An 18,757-nucleotide genomic window follows, 5' to 3' on the forward strand; every position below is an offset into this window, starting at 1 on the left:
CTGGAAATATTTGTAATATATTATTGCTAGCTATAGGAGAGTCTTATGACTAAATTTGGAGGAAAATGTTTGCTTAATAATTAGCTTGAGGAGTTGAACTTTGGCATGTTTGCCTCTGCTTTTTGGCAATCCGTTTTGCATCTTTAATGCGCATTGTTGAGAAACTTAAATAACTTTGAGACTACTTATGTTGTGTTAGCCATTTCAGTATAGAACCTTTGCTTGCACAAGAATAGCTGAAGCAGCATCCTGTGCCTGGCAAGTGGAACAAAGCAGCTGAATAATTCTACCTCATTTGACTATTGAAAGACTTGAGATAGCCTGATAACTTTTATAACTTGATAGAAGAGGCCATGGGGCCTTCATTCACCTTTGATTCCCTGCAAAGTCCCTTGCATGATTTAGCAGGGCTTCTATACATAGCCAGTAATCTGGTTGCCTGTAAAGAGAATTTCCTTTGAGTAACCAGGCAGAAAAGTTTTATAGAAACCGAGTTTTGTAAAATCATAATAAAAAAATCATAAAATCGTAGAGTTGAAAGGGACCCAAGGGTCATCTAGTCCAACTCACTGCTCAAACCAGCAACCATCTAGTTAAAATCCATGGGCACCGACCCATTTGGGAACGATATGAACGAAGACAAAGTTCCTAATCAATTTTTCCCCTCCAAACATCTTATTTAATTGCAGTGTCAGAGCAAACACTGAAGAAGCCATCTACATATTAATAAAAAGATGCTAATTAATAAAAATGACTACTGTAATGGCCAAAATGATTAATGTCATTATAGTTTATTGCTATATTTGTATAATGCAGTAAATGTTAAATATTTGTTTAATTTAATAATATTGGGGTGAGGAGCAGGCTGTTGTGTGATAATGCTAATACCTTTATCACTTACTCAAATGCAGGACAGGAACAAATAATATCACATTTTCATTAATGCAGATGAAGTGTTTAAAAATATTACCATTTGGTAAATTGGTTGTCTCTTCATTTACTGACATAGACTATATTAAGGAATAATTCAAATACACAGTAGAGGGGGGCATATTTGTTGTTTTTGGAACTAGATGGCATGCAGAATTTTTGTTGATGCAGCTAATGACAGAAGGAGAAATAGCATCTCTTGACTTTCAGGCCTGCAGAGTTTTAAGCCCAGCTGTTAGAAAGTACAAATTCTTTTAAAGTAAACTTGATCTGAAAATTATTGTTACAGAATAAACATGGAACCCTGTAGTGACGTGTTTGTAGAATCAATTTTGGAGTGCAATGTTATTTTAAAGGATCTTGGCAAAGAGAAGTAACACTGTATTGTGACATTAACTGGAGTGTCTGGTGTTTTCTGCTGGATCAAAACGGCTGGAATTTGATATATAATGATGATTAATATGGCTCATTCTGAGAAATAGAATCATTCCAATGAATTCTCAGTGCTTTTGCTGGGTTAATTGGCAAAAAAGAAAGGAATACATAAATATGTACAGTAGGTACTGGCACAGATCTGAGACTAAGATCCTGACAGAGCAGCTGCATATTGTAAAATGATAGCATTGGCTGTTGGAGGAAATTTGTGCCAATTTCACTCTTAAGCAAAAAGTAAATATTATATTGAACAGCCCCACACAGGACGTCTTCTGGAGATCATGTAATTTAAATACTCTGTTGGAATCTGAGTGGATGAAAAAAGATATCAGTCTTTGGGGTGTAAGGAAATAATGCAGAATGGAAAATGACAGTGCTGTCGGAGAGCACAGTGTAGTATAAAGCAGAAGTTTTCTCAGTAAGAAAGCTTTTATCTTTTCTCTCTTTTTTGGATTTTTGGTTTCACTGGTCTGTGTATCAAAACTGAAGAACTGTAAAACTGCAGGTCTTCTAATTGCCTAAGCTTTTGTATTAATTTGTGATAACCCAATCTATCAGCAAACTTGGTTGACCTTATGAAGACACTGTTTGGGTATGAGTGTGGTCATGCTTGGCAGGAGACAGTACGGTAACTTCTAATGCTGGTAAAAACACCTGATGTATTCCAATGTTCACTTTCTCAGTGGCAGAGGTACAGCCGTACCTTGGAAGTCAAACAGAATCTGTTCTGGAAGTCCATTCGACTTCCAAAATGTTCGGAAACCAAAGTGGCAGCTCCTGCAGCCAATCGGAAGCCGCGCCAGACATCCGGCTTCCGAAAATCCTTTGAAAATCAGAACACTCGCTTCTGGGTTTCGATCGTTCGGGAGCCGATTTGTTCGGGAGACCAAGGCGTTCGAGATCCAAGGTACGACTGTACTTTATCCAAACTGGCAAGAAGAAGCTAAGGGTAGAGGACCTAGTAAAGGTCAGGCGCTGTTGGAACTTCCTCTGGAGAACCTGGGAAGAATGCTAAAACCTTGAAGCTTCAGCACAAACCCTGACACCTGTCCTTAATTGAACATTTCCTGCCAAATTCCTGTGTGCACAATAACTTGTCAAGGAAGCTGTGGAGAAGGGCAAAGGGGGAACGAGGTTTTTCATTCCTTCACTCCTTATCTCAAGGGGACAGACTCGTGGTCAGGCAAAGAGATGGATATAGATAGAGTCTGCTTTGCTTTGCTTTTCGCTTTGATTAATATGAAAGGAATTTGCCTCAGACTTTGTAGAAGCTATGGTACATCCCAGTGCAGCGGAGGAGATATGTAACTATACCGACAATTGTCCTGACATTATATGTTGGCCATTGTGTTTGTCTAGTGGCCAGATTAAGGCCCATACATCTTTGCTTATCAATTCAGAGCCACATCAGCTGTGAACTGCAGCTCCCTTAGAATCCTAGCATACATTTGGAGTTTTGTGTCTTCCTGTGAAATCCATGTTCATAAGCTTTCTTGACTGCCTTCCATGAAAATGCACAATAATGATGAATATGTGATTTGTACTCTAGTTGACGCGGGTGGCGCTGTGGTCTAAACTACTGAGCCTAGGGCTTGCTGATCAGAAGGTTGGCGGTTCGAATCCCCGCAACGGGGTGAGCTCCCGTTGTTCTGTCCCAGCTGTTGCCCACCTAGCAGTTTGAAAGCACATCAAAGTGCAAGTAGACAAATAGGTACCGCTCCGGCGGGAAGGTAAATGGCGTTTCCGTGTGCTGCTCTCGTTCGCCAGAAGTGGCTTAGTCATGCTGGCTACATGTGTCTGCGGACAAACGCCGGCTCCCTCAGCCTATAGAGCGAGATGAGCGCCGCAACCCCAGAGTTGTCTGCTACTGGACCTAATGGTCAGGGGTACCTTTACCTTTTACTCTAGTTGAAGTGAGGTACAGTGGTACCTCGGGTTACAGACGCTTCAGATTACAGACTCCACTAACCCAGAAATAGTACCTCGGGTTAAGAACTTTGCTTCAGGATGAGAACAGAAATCGTGCGGTGGCGGCAGCGGGAGGCCCCATTAGCTAAAGTGGTACCTCAGGTTAAGAACAGTTTCAGGTTAAGAACGGACCTCCGGAATGAATTAAGTTCTTAACCAGAGGTACCACTGTACCTTGGTTTTCGAACTTCTCCGTTGACAAACGTTTTGGAACTTGAATGCCATAAACCTGGAAGTAAATGCTTCTGTTTTTGAATGCACCTCGGACGTCAAACTGGAAACACGGCTTCCGTATTGAGTTTTCCGTACCTGTATTAAGATTTCCGTTTTGAGGCTTCTATTTTGAGTTTTCGGTTTTTGAATGTTTCAGAACTCGAATGGCCTTCCAGAATGGATTTAGTTCGAAAACTGAGGCACCACTGTATTTGTAGGGACTAGCTACAATTGCTTTATCTCTTAATTCTTCCCTGTCTTGGCATCTCTTAATCAACTCTTACAATTCAACCCTTAGTAATTTGGCAGGAGCCAATTCTGACAACAGAATAATGTATATCTAAATAATGTATATCTAAATAGAAATTTGCCATGTAAATATTGAAAAAGAGAAAAGTTGAACACAAGATCCTAGACCAGGGGTCAGCAAACTTTTTCAGTAGGGGGCTGGTCCACTGTTCCTCAGACCTTGTGGGGAGCAGGAATGTATTTTTTTTGGGGGGGAGGAAATGAACGAATCCCTATGCCCCACAAATAATCCAGAGATGCATAAAAGCACACAATCTACTCATGTAAAAGCACCAGGTAGGCCCCACAAATAACCCAGAGACACATTTTAAATAAAAGGGCACATTCTACTCATGTAAAAACATGCTGATTCCCGGACCGTCTGTGGGCTGGATTTAGAAGGTGATTGGGCTGGATCCAACCCCCAGGCCTTAGTTTGCCTACCCATGCCTTAGACTGACCATTGCCTATTAAAGTATTGCAATCTTGCTTACCTAGTTGAGTCACCCAACTGTACTTACTGATATTACCAGGCATATATATATATATATATATATATATATATATATATATATATATATATCTTTTTTAGTTTAATGAAAAATTTCCTTTAGTTGGAGAAAATTGATAGCAAATATTTGAAGATCTGATTGAATGGAAGTCATAAACATAGAATAAAATATGATACAGTTTGTGGGATTACTAGAAACAAAAATGCTTCTAAATAAAGTCTAAAGACTTTCAGCTGAACTCTGTGAAATAGTATAAAGTGTTCTATGGAAGAGACTGCAGGGAAGCAGATTGCCTTTGCTTTTGAACTATTTTTCCTTAAGGCATTAGATATTTATTCACATGTGGCTTTTCTCTGTTCATTGTTGGAACAAAAATAACTCACAGAGAATTGTTTGATTAGTGTCAGATGTAGAGTAGTAATTTCCTGAGTTTAGCTGTATTTTAAAAAATCTGACTCGTTTTTGCGTCTTTGAAGAAGGTTTTACTAAGTATGATATATACTGTATATGTAACCATGGTTCCGAGTTTGGGCATTGGATATCAATCAGCCAAAGGCCTGGTTGAAGAGGAACAGTTTTGCCTGGCGCCTAAAGGTGTATAATGAAGGCACCAGCCAAACCTCCCCACAAATGGGGGCTGCAGAAAAAGCCCGTTCTTGTTTTGCCATGTTCCAGACCTCTTATGGAAGAGGCACACAAAGAAGGGCCTCAGAGGATGATCTCAGGATCTGGGTATATTCCTATGGAGAGAGGCGGTCCTTGATGTATTGTGATCCCAAGCCATTTAAGGCTTTATAGGTCAAAACCAGCACTTTAAATTGGCCCCAGATACTGATTGAGCCAGGATCGGTGTAATATGCTCAAACCAGATTGCCAAGTGAGCTACCTGGCTGCCGAATTCTACACTAGCTGAAGTTTCTGCACTATCTTCAGAGACAGCCCTACATATGACACATTGCAGTAATCGAACCTAGAGTTTACCAGAGCATAGACAACAGTAGTTAGGCTGTCCCTGTCCAGACAGGGGCACAATTGGGCCACCAACAGGAACTAGTGGAAGGCACTCTGCACTGTGGAGGCCACCGGAGCCTCAAGTGGCAGCAAAAGATCCAGACGTAAGTCCAAGCTGTGTACCCACACCTAAAGAGGAGTGTACAGTATCCCCATCAAGAGCAGGCAACCTCCCAGCCATTGAGTCTATGGAGCCACCCACTAACAGTGCTTCCATTTTATAAGGATTGACCTTGAGTTTGCATCCAATCCATTACCAAGATAAGACAATAATCTAGCATATCCACTGCCTCACCTGCAGCTGTAAAAAAGAAATAGAGCTGTGTGGCATCAGCATATTGTTGACAATGTACTCCAAAACTCCAGATAGCCCCACACAAAGGTTTAATGTAGATGTTAAACAGCACAGGGAATAAATTAAACCCTGAAGAACCCCACAATTAAGGTTCCGCAGGGCTGACGAACACTCCCCAAGATACACTCTTTGGAAACCAGAACTACCACAAAGCAGTGCCACCGACTCTTAACTCTGACAGCCACTCCAGATGGACACCATGATTGTTGTCATTGAAAGCCACTGAGAGGTTGAGGAGTATTAACAGGGACACATTTCTCATATGTGTGGTGTAGTGGTTAAGAGCGGTAGACTTGTAATCTAGGGAACCGGGTTCAGGTCTCCGCTCCTCTACATGCAGCTGCTGGGTGACCTGGAGCTAGTCACACTTCTCTGAAGTCTCTCAGCCCCATTCACCTCACAGAGTGTTTGTTGTGGGGGAGGAAGGGAAAAGAGATTGTTAGCCACTTTGAGACTCCTTACGGTAGTGATAAAGCGGGATATCAAATCCAAACTCCTCTTCTTCTCTCTCCCAACACATCATATAGGGTGACCAAAGCCGTTTCTGTGTCAAAACAGGGCCTAAAATGTGATTGAAATGGCTCTAGAAAATCAGTTACCTCCAAGAGCACCTGAATCTGGTCTGAGATCACCTGCTCAAGAACCTTGCCCAAGAAAGGGAGATTAGCAACTGGTTGGTAGTTACTTAGATTTTCTGAATCCAGGGAGTGTTTCTTGAGGAGTTGTTTTACCACTGCTTCCTTAAAGCAAGCAAGGACCACCCTGTCTTGCAAGGAGGCATTAATCACTACTGTCCCCTCTCTACTGGTTTTTATCAGCCAAGTATTTGCCCTGACTGATACAAGCACCTTGGCCACATCCTTGAGCATTACTAACTGAAACTCATTCAACACAACAAGACTAGACTGTGTTCTGGACACCCATGAGATCCATCTGATATAACTGTGGAGTTAAGATCCTGGTGGATGCAAGCAATTTTATCCTCAAAATGTTTTGCAAACAAATGACAAAGGGCAGAATTCAAAGTAGACCTGAGGAGATTGCTGCATCAGCACAAGGGTTTCTGCTTGTCTGGTGAAATTATCTCTCTCTCCCTCTGTACAGTACTCTAAGAGTTCTCCTGACCCCCAGGGTCATTTGAGGAGGGAGTGGGAGAAGGAGGGAGGGAGCCCCAGTGTGCTATTGGGACTTGTTCTGGCTCCTGCTAGCACAGCTATTAAGTTGAATCCTGCCCAAATGGTAGATCTCCAAACTGAATTAGAGAGGTAAAAATTTACAATAGAGAAGGAATATTAGAAGGGGTAATAGTTGCTTTTAATAGTTATTACATTGGGTGGCAGTAGTTAAGGACAGTCTGTAATAAAACACCTGAGCATCCTTCTTAGAGCTTTCACCAATTCCTCTTCCTGGTAGTTTTGTCAGCAAAAAAAATACCTGACTTGAAACATTAGCCAGTTTCTACCGTATACTGACAGCTAAAATATCTGTTTTTGAGCATACAGTTAGAGCACCTTGTGCACTGCATGAATTTGAGAGTGTTCAAATAAATTTCCAAGTTACAAGATCAAAGTTTAAATGCTGCCAGAAAGCTGTCCAATACTGTGAACTCATGCAAAAGTACTTAACATACTTTCTTGACACAGTCAACTTTACAAGGAGCTACAATTTGGTATTGGCATTAATTTATTAACTAGCTGAGAACTATTTTCTGAGTGCATGCTCCATTAACAATTCTAGTATGAGGGGAACGGGGACACAAGATCCTATGGCCCACTTTGGCTCATTAAACTGTGGCTAGCATTTGCGAAATATAATGTCTGAATGCTGTTGGATAAACTGGAATAGCTACTCTCCAAACACTTCCCTTAAGACAGGTTCAAATACAAAAGATCAACACTGAGTTTCATGCATGCCATTTGCTTATCAGCTGATATGCTGGCTTTAATGTCATTAACAGCCCGATCATATTTATGTCTATTAAGAAGTAAGCCTCATTGAATTCATTATGACTCCCGTGTAGATATGCATAGAACTACCCTGTTCAGTATAACATACAACACTTGCTTTTTACTTCGGTTCTTTTTGGAGTTACCTTTAGTCTCATTTAGAGATGCGGGTAGTACTGTGGGTTAAACCACTGTGCCGCTTGGGCTTGCCAATCGAAAGGTCGGTGGTTCGAATCCCCGCGACGGTACTGCTCTGGCGGGAAGGTAAATGGCGTTTCTGTGCGCTGCTCTGGTTTTGTCAGAAGCGGCTTAGTCATGCTGGCCACATGACCCAGAAAAACTGTCTGTGGAAGCAGATAAACGCTGGCTCCCTCAGCCTGTAAAGTGAGATGAGCGCCGCAACCTGAGAGTCGTTCGCAACTGGACTTGTCAGGGGTCCCTTTACCTTTATCTTTAGTCTCATTTATAGTTGGTTATGTGATACAAGCTATGAACCAAGAAATATCTTGTTCAAATCTTAGCTTAGGTCAAGGCTAAACTACAGGTGATACTAAATATGCAATTCAGAAGCACATTGGGTTTTTTTTAAAAAAAGTAGGTGCAGAGCCCTCTGATTTTTATCAATACCACAGTGCATAGGGATGGGACGTTTTATCCATCAATCCTGTCGTGACATTGCAATGCTCCCATTAGCTGGGGAGGGGGAGCTTTTACTGACCCTAATTGAAGTTCTTCTCACCCCAAAGTTAAGAGTCGTAGTGCTGTGTGTGGAAGGTGATTTTCTTCAGGATCCCGGCTAGGGAGGGTTAAACCTCCCCTCCCCATGTGCTAGGCTTTATGAGAATCACCTTCCCTGGAGCTGGTATTAAATTTTTTAAAACCTTGATAACCTTCCAAGTGATAGATTTGATCCACAGCCATGAAGTCTCTGGGTGGTCTAAGGTAGGCTGTTAACAATTAGGTCCACCCACCTTCGACTACAATATTGCAATAATATTCGTCTACTTTTATAAGACTGTTGTATGGACCCTCAAGTTAATGTATATGAATCTCTTTGATTCCTTAGAAAAAGTGCTATATATTATGACGAAGAAGAATACTTCCATTGATAGCAACCAAGGGAGCATGCATCTCATTTTTATTATTACTAAAATATCTCTTTACAGATGCAGCAGCTTGAAAAGCAAGTGATTGATGCAGATCGACAAGCAGAAAAAGCTTTTCAGCAGGTATGTTCATAATGCAGAATTATGTACAGTAGCAACAATGTTCTGAATTTAACCTAATGTAAATTTATTTTAAAGGCAAACCCCCCCCCCCGGTTCTGCCCCCTTCCGGGGCTGAAAACGACTCCTGCATTGGTGGTGACAACAATTGGATGAGTGCAAAATGGTCCCCACCTGTATTTATATTTTAAAATCATATTTTAACCCATCATTCAGTCAAGTTTTAATGGGCAATCAAAATCCATGGCTGGCAGGAGCAGGGCTTAATAGATCAGTATAAGCACCTCCACAGGCCCACCACTCCTGCCTGCCAGAGTGGAAAAATGGGGGGGGGGAGCATTTTTGCTATGCCAGCTCCCAGGTTGACACAATAGGGCCAGTTGAGAATCCAACGAATCCTGTACCAGCCCTATTTCAGGAGTTCCGGCAGGCCAACACTGACTGGCAGCAGCTCTCCAGCGTTTAAGCCACTACTAGCCCTTCTGGGAGATGTTATGGATTGAACCTGGGACCTTATACAAGCTGCGCCACTGAGCTATGGCTCTTCCCATAAACCAGGATTGTTACAGATGAATGCCAGAGATTTTCCACAGTGAAGCCAAGTTGTTTCTATTGGGACTAAAGCACTTTTGTATGTTTTAAAATCTCAGATAGGTGTGTGAAGTTCCCAGAAGCAAATAGAAGAAAGGAGGCTGCTCCTTGTCACCTAGTCACAAGCCATTTTTATGGTTGCTTGCCACAATTTCCCTCCAGTGCTGTTGGCATACATTTGTATTTTACCATAGGAATACACCAGAAAGCTCTGATTGGAAATAGAGCCCTTTGTGTCTACAAATTGCAAAACAACAGATTTGGGATCATCATATGTGATGGTGTGCACAATTTCCTACATGAACATGAAATTTGTATAGAAAATGCATCTAGTGTGAAGAAATCCTAGGTAGAAGTGGAGACAGTTCCATAAACTTATGAGATTACAAATTTGCTATGGACAGAAGCTTTGGGTCTTCAGATTCAATGTCTTAGAAACCCTGACGAGTCTGAATTTAAATAGGAAGATAATATCAACTGTGAGCAGCATGATTCCCTCTTGGTATGCCTGCCTTGTAATGCCTTCATGGCTTAGCCTGAGTGCCTCTGCAAATATGCTAGCAATTTATAGAAAACTGAGCCTTGACTTTTATCTTTAGCAGAGTTGTTAAGCATATTCAGCTTTTCCATCACTTGACCACATGCTCTATTATAAGCTATGCTTATATAAAAGGAGAAGAGGGTGTTTTAGGACTTAAATTTATTTATTGTTCTTTTTTAAAATAGACAAGCTCTGTGCCTGTAAATGTCTTTGTTGACAAATTATTACAAGGTTGGCCCTAAAACTTTTTAACTCAATAAATTGGTAGTTTGCAATCAGCTTCTCCTCTGCATTCTGTCTTTTATAAACATTCATGCCCACACATGGTACAGTATAAAGTAGTCAGGGAAGAGTTCAAAATAGTCTTGAGCAGAACTGGTTAGAGGGGCATGCAAATGTTTTTGCCCAGTGAAACTCGCACCCCTTTCTTTTCTGCAATTTTCCCCATCTCTTTGCAAAAAAGTGAAAAAAAATGTTCACAAAGGGATGGGTGTTAGGGGAAAAAGGGGATGCACTCTCAACAAACTACAGTTCCCATTATTCTTTGGGAAAACTTTAAATGTCTGGTGTGGGTATGATCCTCAATTAAGGCAAAACCTTTCTGAAGCAGTGCTGGCATGAAACAAAGCTACCTGTGCAATTGCCCGAGAATGTTGTCTCTGATGTCTGGATATTGTGAATGCTTTCTCTTCAGTTCCCTTCCTCCAAAACGTAGCAGATTAAGTGGAACAATCCATGTGAATAATTGTGAAAGAAATGCAAATGCTTTTAAAAGTCCAAAATTGCATTAAATCTGAACACCATAAAAGTTCAGCGCAGCACTAATTCAAATGATGTTTTTAACTTTGAGTACGAGACTGCTTTCCTTTATTTCATGGAATTTACTTTTAAGTAATTCCCCACCCCCTATTATTTGAGAAGATCTCACAAATAACGCTTTGATTGAATTATCCATGCAACGGTTACCAGGGCACTGTTAAATATTTAGCCAAAAACATAATACAATTAATATTAGACATGTTACATAAGCAGGACCTTCATAATGTGTATCTATGCTGGGAATCTTATCTGTTGTATCAGTTTGGTCACTCCATCTCAGATGTTGCAAAGATACAAAATATACAAAAGGTCAAAATGATCCATGGATTAGAGCACATTCTGTGCAATATTTGGGACTATTTCAATTTTTAGTTTTAGGGCAATTAAGGGGACACTTGATAGAAGTTTGTGGAATTATTTAAATGTTTTGGAGAAAGTAGAAAGAAATGATTTTCTTCCTCTCTCACAGTACCAGAACTTGTGGTCATCCAGTGAATCCATTCGCAGTAGATTCATGACAGACAAAAGAAATTAGTTTTTCACATAATGCATCATTAACTTATGGAATTTGCTGCCACAGCATGTAGTGATGGCTACTGGATTAGATGACTTTAAAGGGGGATTAGACAGATTCACTGAGAATAGATCACTCGGTGGCTATTAACTAAACTTTTGAAGATGTTTAGATTTTGAAGATGTTTTGAATATTGCTGTAATCGGTTCTATTAATCTCTTCCATTACCTTTTTATGTAGTTTTGTATTGCCTTTAACCTTTTTTTTTGTTAGCTGCATTGGTGGGTTTATCCTGAAAAGTACCATAGCAATAAACAAACAAACTAGGGTAACTAAGTGGAATACCTCTGTTCAGAGGCAGAATGCATGCAGTACTAGCAGAAGACCTTTATGCCCTGCTTGCAGCGTTCTGTGAACAGCACTGTCATGTTTGTGAAAAGTAGGGGGTGGTCATTGTGAGAACAGAGTGCTAGAACAAATTGGCCTGATCCAGCAGACTCATAACCTTACAATCCAGCTGCTCTGATTATTCATGGAAGTTCCTCCACTTTTTGCACTGGTTCTTACAGGATCCTGATTCAAAATTCTGGAATTTATGTTTGATGAAATGGGCCAGGAAGAACCGTGATTCCCTTACTAGGCTGAGTATATTAAACAGAATAAAATAAATAAAATAAAATAGCAGAAGGTGGCTGTACAATTTTACTATAAGGAATCCCTATGAAAACCACTGTGGAAATGCCATTTACAGTAAATAGTAGAAAAGCAAAGTAGATCTAATCTCATTTCACATAGTAAACAAATTTTAGAAATGAAGGTTAACTCATGTGATAACTGAGAGTGTTGAGATTGTCAGCACATCCAATGGTTCACTGTTCCCCAACCAGGGAATCTTAGCAAGGGGCCATCACTTTCTGTGTATACATGCTGGTGTTTTGCAGAGGGAACGTGCATGCAGCTAAAGCAGCTGTTGGATTTCATAGTTGGTTAAGCACAGTGCAATGGCAGATGCTAGTCTCAGCTCACAAATGCCCTGAGCAAGCAGGCAACAATATTGGTGGACTAGACAATTTGACTCAGAAAACAGTTTAACAGATTTCTGTCTTAAAAGTAATCTGCTTTCTATTTTTTCAGGAATAGTTAAAACATTTTCTCTATGAGTTCAAAATAAATTGCATGCTTTAAATAATCCCTGCTAAACTTTTTAATAGTAATTATAAAACACTGGTGTTCATTCACCATTGTATGTACTGGTGATTCAGACTATTCTTTGGAGGTACTGTACTCTACTCACAGAACTGTCCTCCTGATGGAAGAAGTGGAAGGTGATTTCTGCTTATTCCTCCTGCAATCCGTGGTGTCCACCCAAAAAGTTATCCCAGACAGCAAGAGTATCCTCCAGAACTGTGTGGGAAATAGACCTGGGGGCTGCAAAGGAAAGGGGGAATTACCAAAATTACCCTCCTCCCTCCAGCAGCTCAAGGCGGCATACATGGTTCTCTTCTTACTTTTATTTCTGTGGTGTAAACAGTTTTCATATATAGTGCTATGTTCTAACTTTTAGGTGCAAATTATGGAGGAGAAACTAAAAGCTGCTAATGTCCAAACCAGTGAGTCAGAGACAAGACTATATAAGAGATGTCAAGATCTGGAGATACTGGTGCAGGAGAAAGATGACATTATACATAATTTGGAAGAGCAGCTTGCAGAACAGGTTGGAAATTATATGGCTGTCCCTCAGTTACCTACAATTATAATTTGTTGTATAACAGATAAGAACCGAAGTAGGGAAAAGAATCCATACCTTCTAGATTTTCTTCCACTGAAAGGCTTGTTGGAAAAAGTACGGTAATCAGATTCTGTAAAGAAATCTATTCATATCTCAAATTTTGATCAGAAATGTAAATGTGGATTACTATATTGCATGGCATGCATCTGAGAAGGAGCTTTTAAATGGGACCTTTTCTAGTTCTTTGGGCCCTTAAAATTGTGTTTTCAAAAATTGTGTTGGGGACAAACTTTCTGCTTTCTTGAAACACTGTATTATTTTTATTTCTGGAGCAACTGTTCCTTTTTTTGAGGGGCGGGGTGGAATTCTTAGAACTTCATAAAGCAGCTTCACAGAAGATCAGACTTGAGACTGCCAACATATATTTATGTGTTGCCATAATAGCACTGATATCCAATCTAGTCCCAGCACAGCAATATCAGCCATAGTGTTGATGTACTGATGTCTTATTCCTGCCCTATAAAACTTGTACAAGGGCAATTGATGCTTTCTCATTAGCTGGAGGAGAGATTGGGGTCACTTTTGTGGTTGAGGATCGGAATTTTTAGTGGAGGTATTGGTTTTTGTTGTTTCTACAAGAGTGGCTTTTTGTAAGGGGATGAGAGTTGTCGGCTGTTTTCTTAAGCACCAGATATTGCTTTAATTGCATAATGGCAATTGTTGGGTGGACAAAAAAAGTTTCTTGGGGTCAAGAATGCAAGTTGCAAAAGAGCTGGGTCTGTCTCATTTTTTTCAGAATCAAATAAGAATACAAGAGGCAAAAATTATAGAAGAAAAAGCTGCTAAGATAAAAGAATGGGTGACTGTCAAGCTCCATGAGGTGAGTGCTGTGAGAAAAATGTATCAAAGATGAGCTGCAAACACTTGAAATCAATAGAAATGTACCAGTACAAGTAGGAAAAAAATTAAATGCTTGAAAATGTAGCCGGCATTAAATGGTTAGTTTTATTCATTATGACGTTCACTGATCCTCTGCCAACAAAATGGCAACTCAAAACTATGCACAGATGAAAATCTTAGTGGACTAATTCATGTTCCATTAGCACTCAACTGCCATTTCCCAACTTATCTATTCACTAGTAAAAATGAAAAAGTGAGTTATTAGCAGCTTTCCAAATAAGTACAGCAGTTTTACTGATATGTAAAAGTATTTACTAGTCCTTCTGGTCAGTCACACATATATAAGTCATCTGTGGGACATAGGCAGTTTGAAAAGAGGATGTGCTATCCCAGATGCAGTAACTGCTTTTCTCCAAAGCGTCAGAGAATGGGAATTTAAAGATATTTAGGATTCCCCCTTTCTGTGCATTCGAAATAAGAAAGTACATTTGATTTAAGGTGGTTGATGATGAAGAGAATGGGTTGGTTTTAGTGCCTTTTTCTGTCTTAAGATTTTATGGCAGCCATAACATGTAGAATTTTTCTGTCTTGAGATTTTATGGCAGCCATAACATGTAGAATTTTTTAAAATGAAGAAATAGGAACCTAGAAACTGAAATCACAGAATCACAGAATTCTAGAGTTGGAAGGGATCACACGGGCCATCTAGTCTTCAATGCAAGAGTCTTGCCCAACGTGGGGTTCCAACCTACGACCCTGAGATTAAGAGTCTCATGTTCTATCAACTGAGCTATTACTTCACTAAATAAGCATTGAGATCAACAACTGCAATTCTGATAAACTTTTGAATTATATTGTTTTCGGATGTGGCAAAGATATTACCTACTTGAAGCGGTATTTTGAACTATTCATACATATAAGATAGGGGGAAATGGCTTTTCTCTGGGTGCAATGTTTTTCAGTGTTTCTACTCATGAAAAGGAGCTTATGTCTATATGCTTTCAGCTAGAAGTGGAAAATCAGAACCTTCGCATGTTAAATCAAAACCACACTGAAGAGATGAGGATATTGCAGACTAAATTGCAAGGTAGATGTGGAAGATTATCTGAAAACAGCTTTAAGTGTTATGTACTGTGTTTCATTATTAGAACATTTGCCAGCATGCCTTTACATTGAGTATGTAAGTCAGGGGTAGGCAACCTAAGGCCTGTGGGCCGGATGTGGCCCAATCGCCTTCTCAATCCGGCCCGTGGACGGTCTGGGAATCGGCGTGTTTTTACATAACTAGAATGTGTCCTTTTAAAAAAAATGCATCTCTGAATTATTTGTGGGGCCTGCCTGGTGTTTTTACATGAGTAGAATGTGTGCTTTTATTTAAAATGCATCTCTGGGTTATTTGTGGGAATTTGTTCACCCCCCCCCCAAAAAAAATAGTCCGGCCCACCACATGGTCTGAGGGACGGTGGACGGGCCCACGGCTGAAAAAGGTTGTAAGTATTTATAACAGGTTGTATTCCATGCCAATGTTTGTGCCCCGGGCACAAGTTGGATGAGGGATGCTTCCCCACCTCTGAGCCTTGGCTACTGTTGCGGGCCCCTTTCTTGAACTTTGCTGCTCACAAAATCAGTCCTTCCACACACCGCTTTTTTCTCCCATTCGAGCCCAGGTCTGCTGCACTGGTACAAGCTACAAGTGGGTTGCCTCGACTCACAGCTAGGCAGTGCCAGGCTGGCTGCAAGCACCCTGTCCATGGCAGGGGATATGGGTGGATGGCCAGACACGTGGTGGTGGCGCCATAGCCCGAGGAGGCGCGCATGCACCACTTCTCTGTGGCTCTGTCTGGCAACAGCAGCAGTACCTCATGGAGGTGCCTTGATGGCTGGGCAACAGCCAGCACCTCCATCCTGCTCACAGCCAGCTTCCTCTGCCCATTGCCCTGAGCTTCAGTAGAGACGCTTCCACTCACTTCAGCACACTAGGGAGCGCAATACCTGCTTTGCCCCGGGTGCTAGCAACCCATGCTACACTATTTGTGAGAATCACCTGGTACATATATTTCTCATGTCCATAATAGGAATATATGAAGTTGGGACCCCTAGCTTCCTTTGCATTATTTATCCTTTGCAATTTTCATTTTTAGGTAGATGCCACAGTGGAATTAGATTACTTGTTTGTGCCATTTTCTAAAACCTAGACTTAAGATTCCTTCAGATGTTGTTTTTCTGCTTATTTTCTAACCATCTGCATAGGAAGTATCTAGAAAATTGCTATATGTACATTTTGTAATGTTGGAATTTTCAGATATGGATGAGTTGCTTGGATGATCATGAGACACGGCCACAATTTTTTATGTGGCTGAGGAATAAATTATTATTATTATTATTATTATTATTATTATTTGGTGGCAATGATTCCTAAATCAGCCTTGAGACACTTCTATGAAAGGAAGTTTCAAATGGCTTAAATATATATAATAGCTGTATCAGTCCTTCCACTTGCATATTCTCTTCTAGTGATAACTGTGAAGGCTCCAGTAGAAAGGACAAATATGTTGCTGATGCTTGAAAGAAAGCTTGTAAATCAGAATTATGTAGTCTTTGTCTCTTCTGATCTGTAGCAATGCTTACAGTCATTATCAGATTGAGGGTTTTGCTGATTTAAAACCAAATAAAAAGATTTTGTAATATACATTTTCAAAACCAGTATAGGAATAAAAGCTGCCTTATACCAAGTCAGAAAACGAAAACAATGAGGATCCCTAGAAGTCAAAGCATAAACAATTACAAGACCTAGAATAATCTATATATCTTTATATAAACTACATCAATGAAGATACAAAAACACAAAACCAAATAATATAAATCTGAAGATAGCACATCAGTAGACAAAAATCTGTTTCAACTGTTTAGTCTTTTTTTTTTTAAATTCAGTCTGTTTTCTCAGTTGTTCATGAAGAGTGTGATAACATTCAACTCATGAAGAGATATCCTGGTTCTTCTTGTTCCTTTCAGGCCAATAAAGGTTATTTTTTCTGTGCAGTTGTTTTTGTCTTGATGAATTGCTTTTTTGCCTTGATGAGAAACAGTTTTTCCCCTACAAGTGCATGTACAGTCTTTGAGTGAAATATTTTATGGTTCATCTTGGCTAAAGAATTCATCAGTGCAAACACAGCTGCTTAGAAAAATGAACCCTTATGGGTCAGAAAAGTACAAGAAGAACCAGGGTATCTTTTCAGGAGTTGAATGTTATCACTCTCTCCAAGGACAATTGAAAAAACAGACTGATTTTTAAAAAAAGAAAAGAAAAAGAAAGAAAGACTGAGTTTACTGATGTGCCATCTTCAGATTTATATTATTTCTTTTTGTGTTTCTGTATCTACACTGATGCAGTTTATTTTATTTCCCACTTCTTCCTTAAATTTTGCTCATTGAGAAACAGAATTGTGCGTGGGTGGGTGGGTGGGTGTATCTATCTATCTATCTATCTATCTATCTATCTATCTATCTATCTATCTATGTCTGTCACTCCCAACTGTTATTCTCTTTTTGTAATTATTAAATACATACAGCGGTACCTCGAGTTACAAACGCTTCAGGTTACAAACTACGCTAACCTGGAAGAGTTACCTCGAGTTGAGAATTTTGCCCCAGGATGAGAACAGAAATCGTGTGCCGGCGGCACAGCGGGAGTAAAAGGCCCCATTAGCGAAAGCATGCAGTTTCGAGTTAAGAACGGACCTCCGGAACAAATAAAGTTCGTAACTAGAGGTCATAGCTGCCAAGTCTCCCGTTTTTTGCGGGAAACCCCCGTACTTTGTTACCGTTTCCCGCTGTTAACCCGAATTGATTATATCCCGTAAATATCCCGTAAAGCTCCTGCCGGCAGCCATGTCCCAGCTCCCGGCTGTCTGCGCATGTCCAGACATGTGCAGAAGCGATTTCTGGTGCCCACACATGTAGACACAGGCAGCCCGGCACCGGAAGTCGATTCTACGCATGTCTGGACATGCGTAGAAGCGACGTCCGGTGCCGCGCCGCCGCTTAGAAGCGACGTCCGGTGCCGTGCAGCCGCTGATCCCGGATTTTTCAAGTTGGAGGGTATGCTAGAGGTACCACTGTATTATGAATTTATTTATTTCCACACTTTAGTCAATAGAAATATCAAAGAAAGAATTTCGGGTAAACATGGGTGCTAATATAAAAATTCTTGGATCTTACAGCATTCAAGATAAATAAGAAATCTTTTAGTGTATAACAACAGAATATATTGAATCTTGGTATTTGAATTATTGCTGCACAGAACTTCAGGGGAAGAAATCTGTTCCTTCAGCACAAAAGCCTGGAGAAGGCCAACGACTGAGCAGTTTGACTTTCGGATGCTTCTTGAACCGAGCAAGAAGTCCTCAGCAAGTTCCTAAGCCTGACGATACAAGCAGCTCCTCATCAAAGCAAGCTGAACTAAGTGAAGGCAATAGCAATCTAGGTATTTGGGGTATAATTTTCAGAATGATCAGTAATTCAATCCTAAACAGATTTACTTGGAAATAATTTACATTGATACCAGTGGAACTTTATTTCTAACTTTATTTCTAGGAGGGCTAGAGACTTAATTATTTTAAAAAGAAGCTTAGAGTCTGGGGACTTTGCTGGGGGCATGGTGCCCACAGATACTGGGTTGGGGACCCTGGTTATCAAACTGCATCATAACAAGCAGGTCTGTTGACCAACTTTGGCCAGAAATACCACCCTTTTAAAAACTACATGCATCTTACAGAACTC

At 40.4% G+C, this 18,757-nt stretch overlaps 1 protein-coding gene across 1 annotated transcript in view; it reads left to right on the forward strand.

Annotated features, from left to right (window-relative positions):
- Positions 1 to 18,757, forward strand: part of PLEKHH2 (pleckstrin homology, MyTH4 and FERM domain containing H2) — a 61,355-nt gene that overhangs the window by 11,652 nt on the left and 30,946 nt on the right. The window contains exons 3-7 of the mRNA XM_035111207.2: positions 8,825 to 8,887; positions 12,914 to 13,063; positions 13,875 to 13,958; positions 14,984 to 15,065; positions 18,279 to 18,461. Coding sequence (XP_034967098.1) covers positions 8,825 to 8,887; positions 12,914 to 13,063; positions 13,875 to 13,958; positions 14,984 to 15,065; positions 18,279 to 18,461 — 562 coding nt within the window. The remainder of the gene's footprint in view (positions 1 to 8,824; positions 8,888 to 12,913; positions 13,064 to 13,874; positions 13,959 to 14,983; positions 15,066 to 18,278; positions 18,462 to 18,757) is intronic.

Source organism: Zootoca vivipara, chromosome 3, assembly GCF_963506605.1.
Source record: "Zootoca vivipara chromosome 3, rZooViv1.1, whole genome shotgun sequence".
NCBI lineage: Eukaryota > Metazoa > Chordata > Lepidosauria > Squamata > Lacertidae > Zootoca > Zootoca vivipara.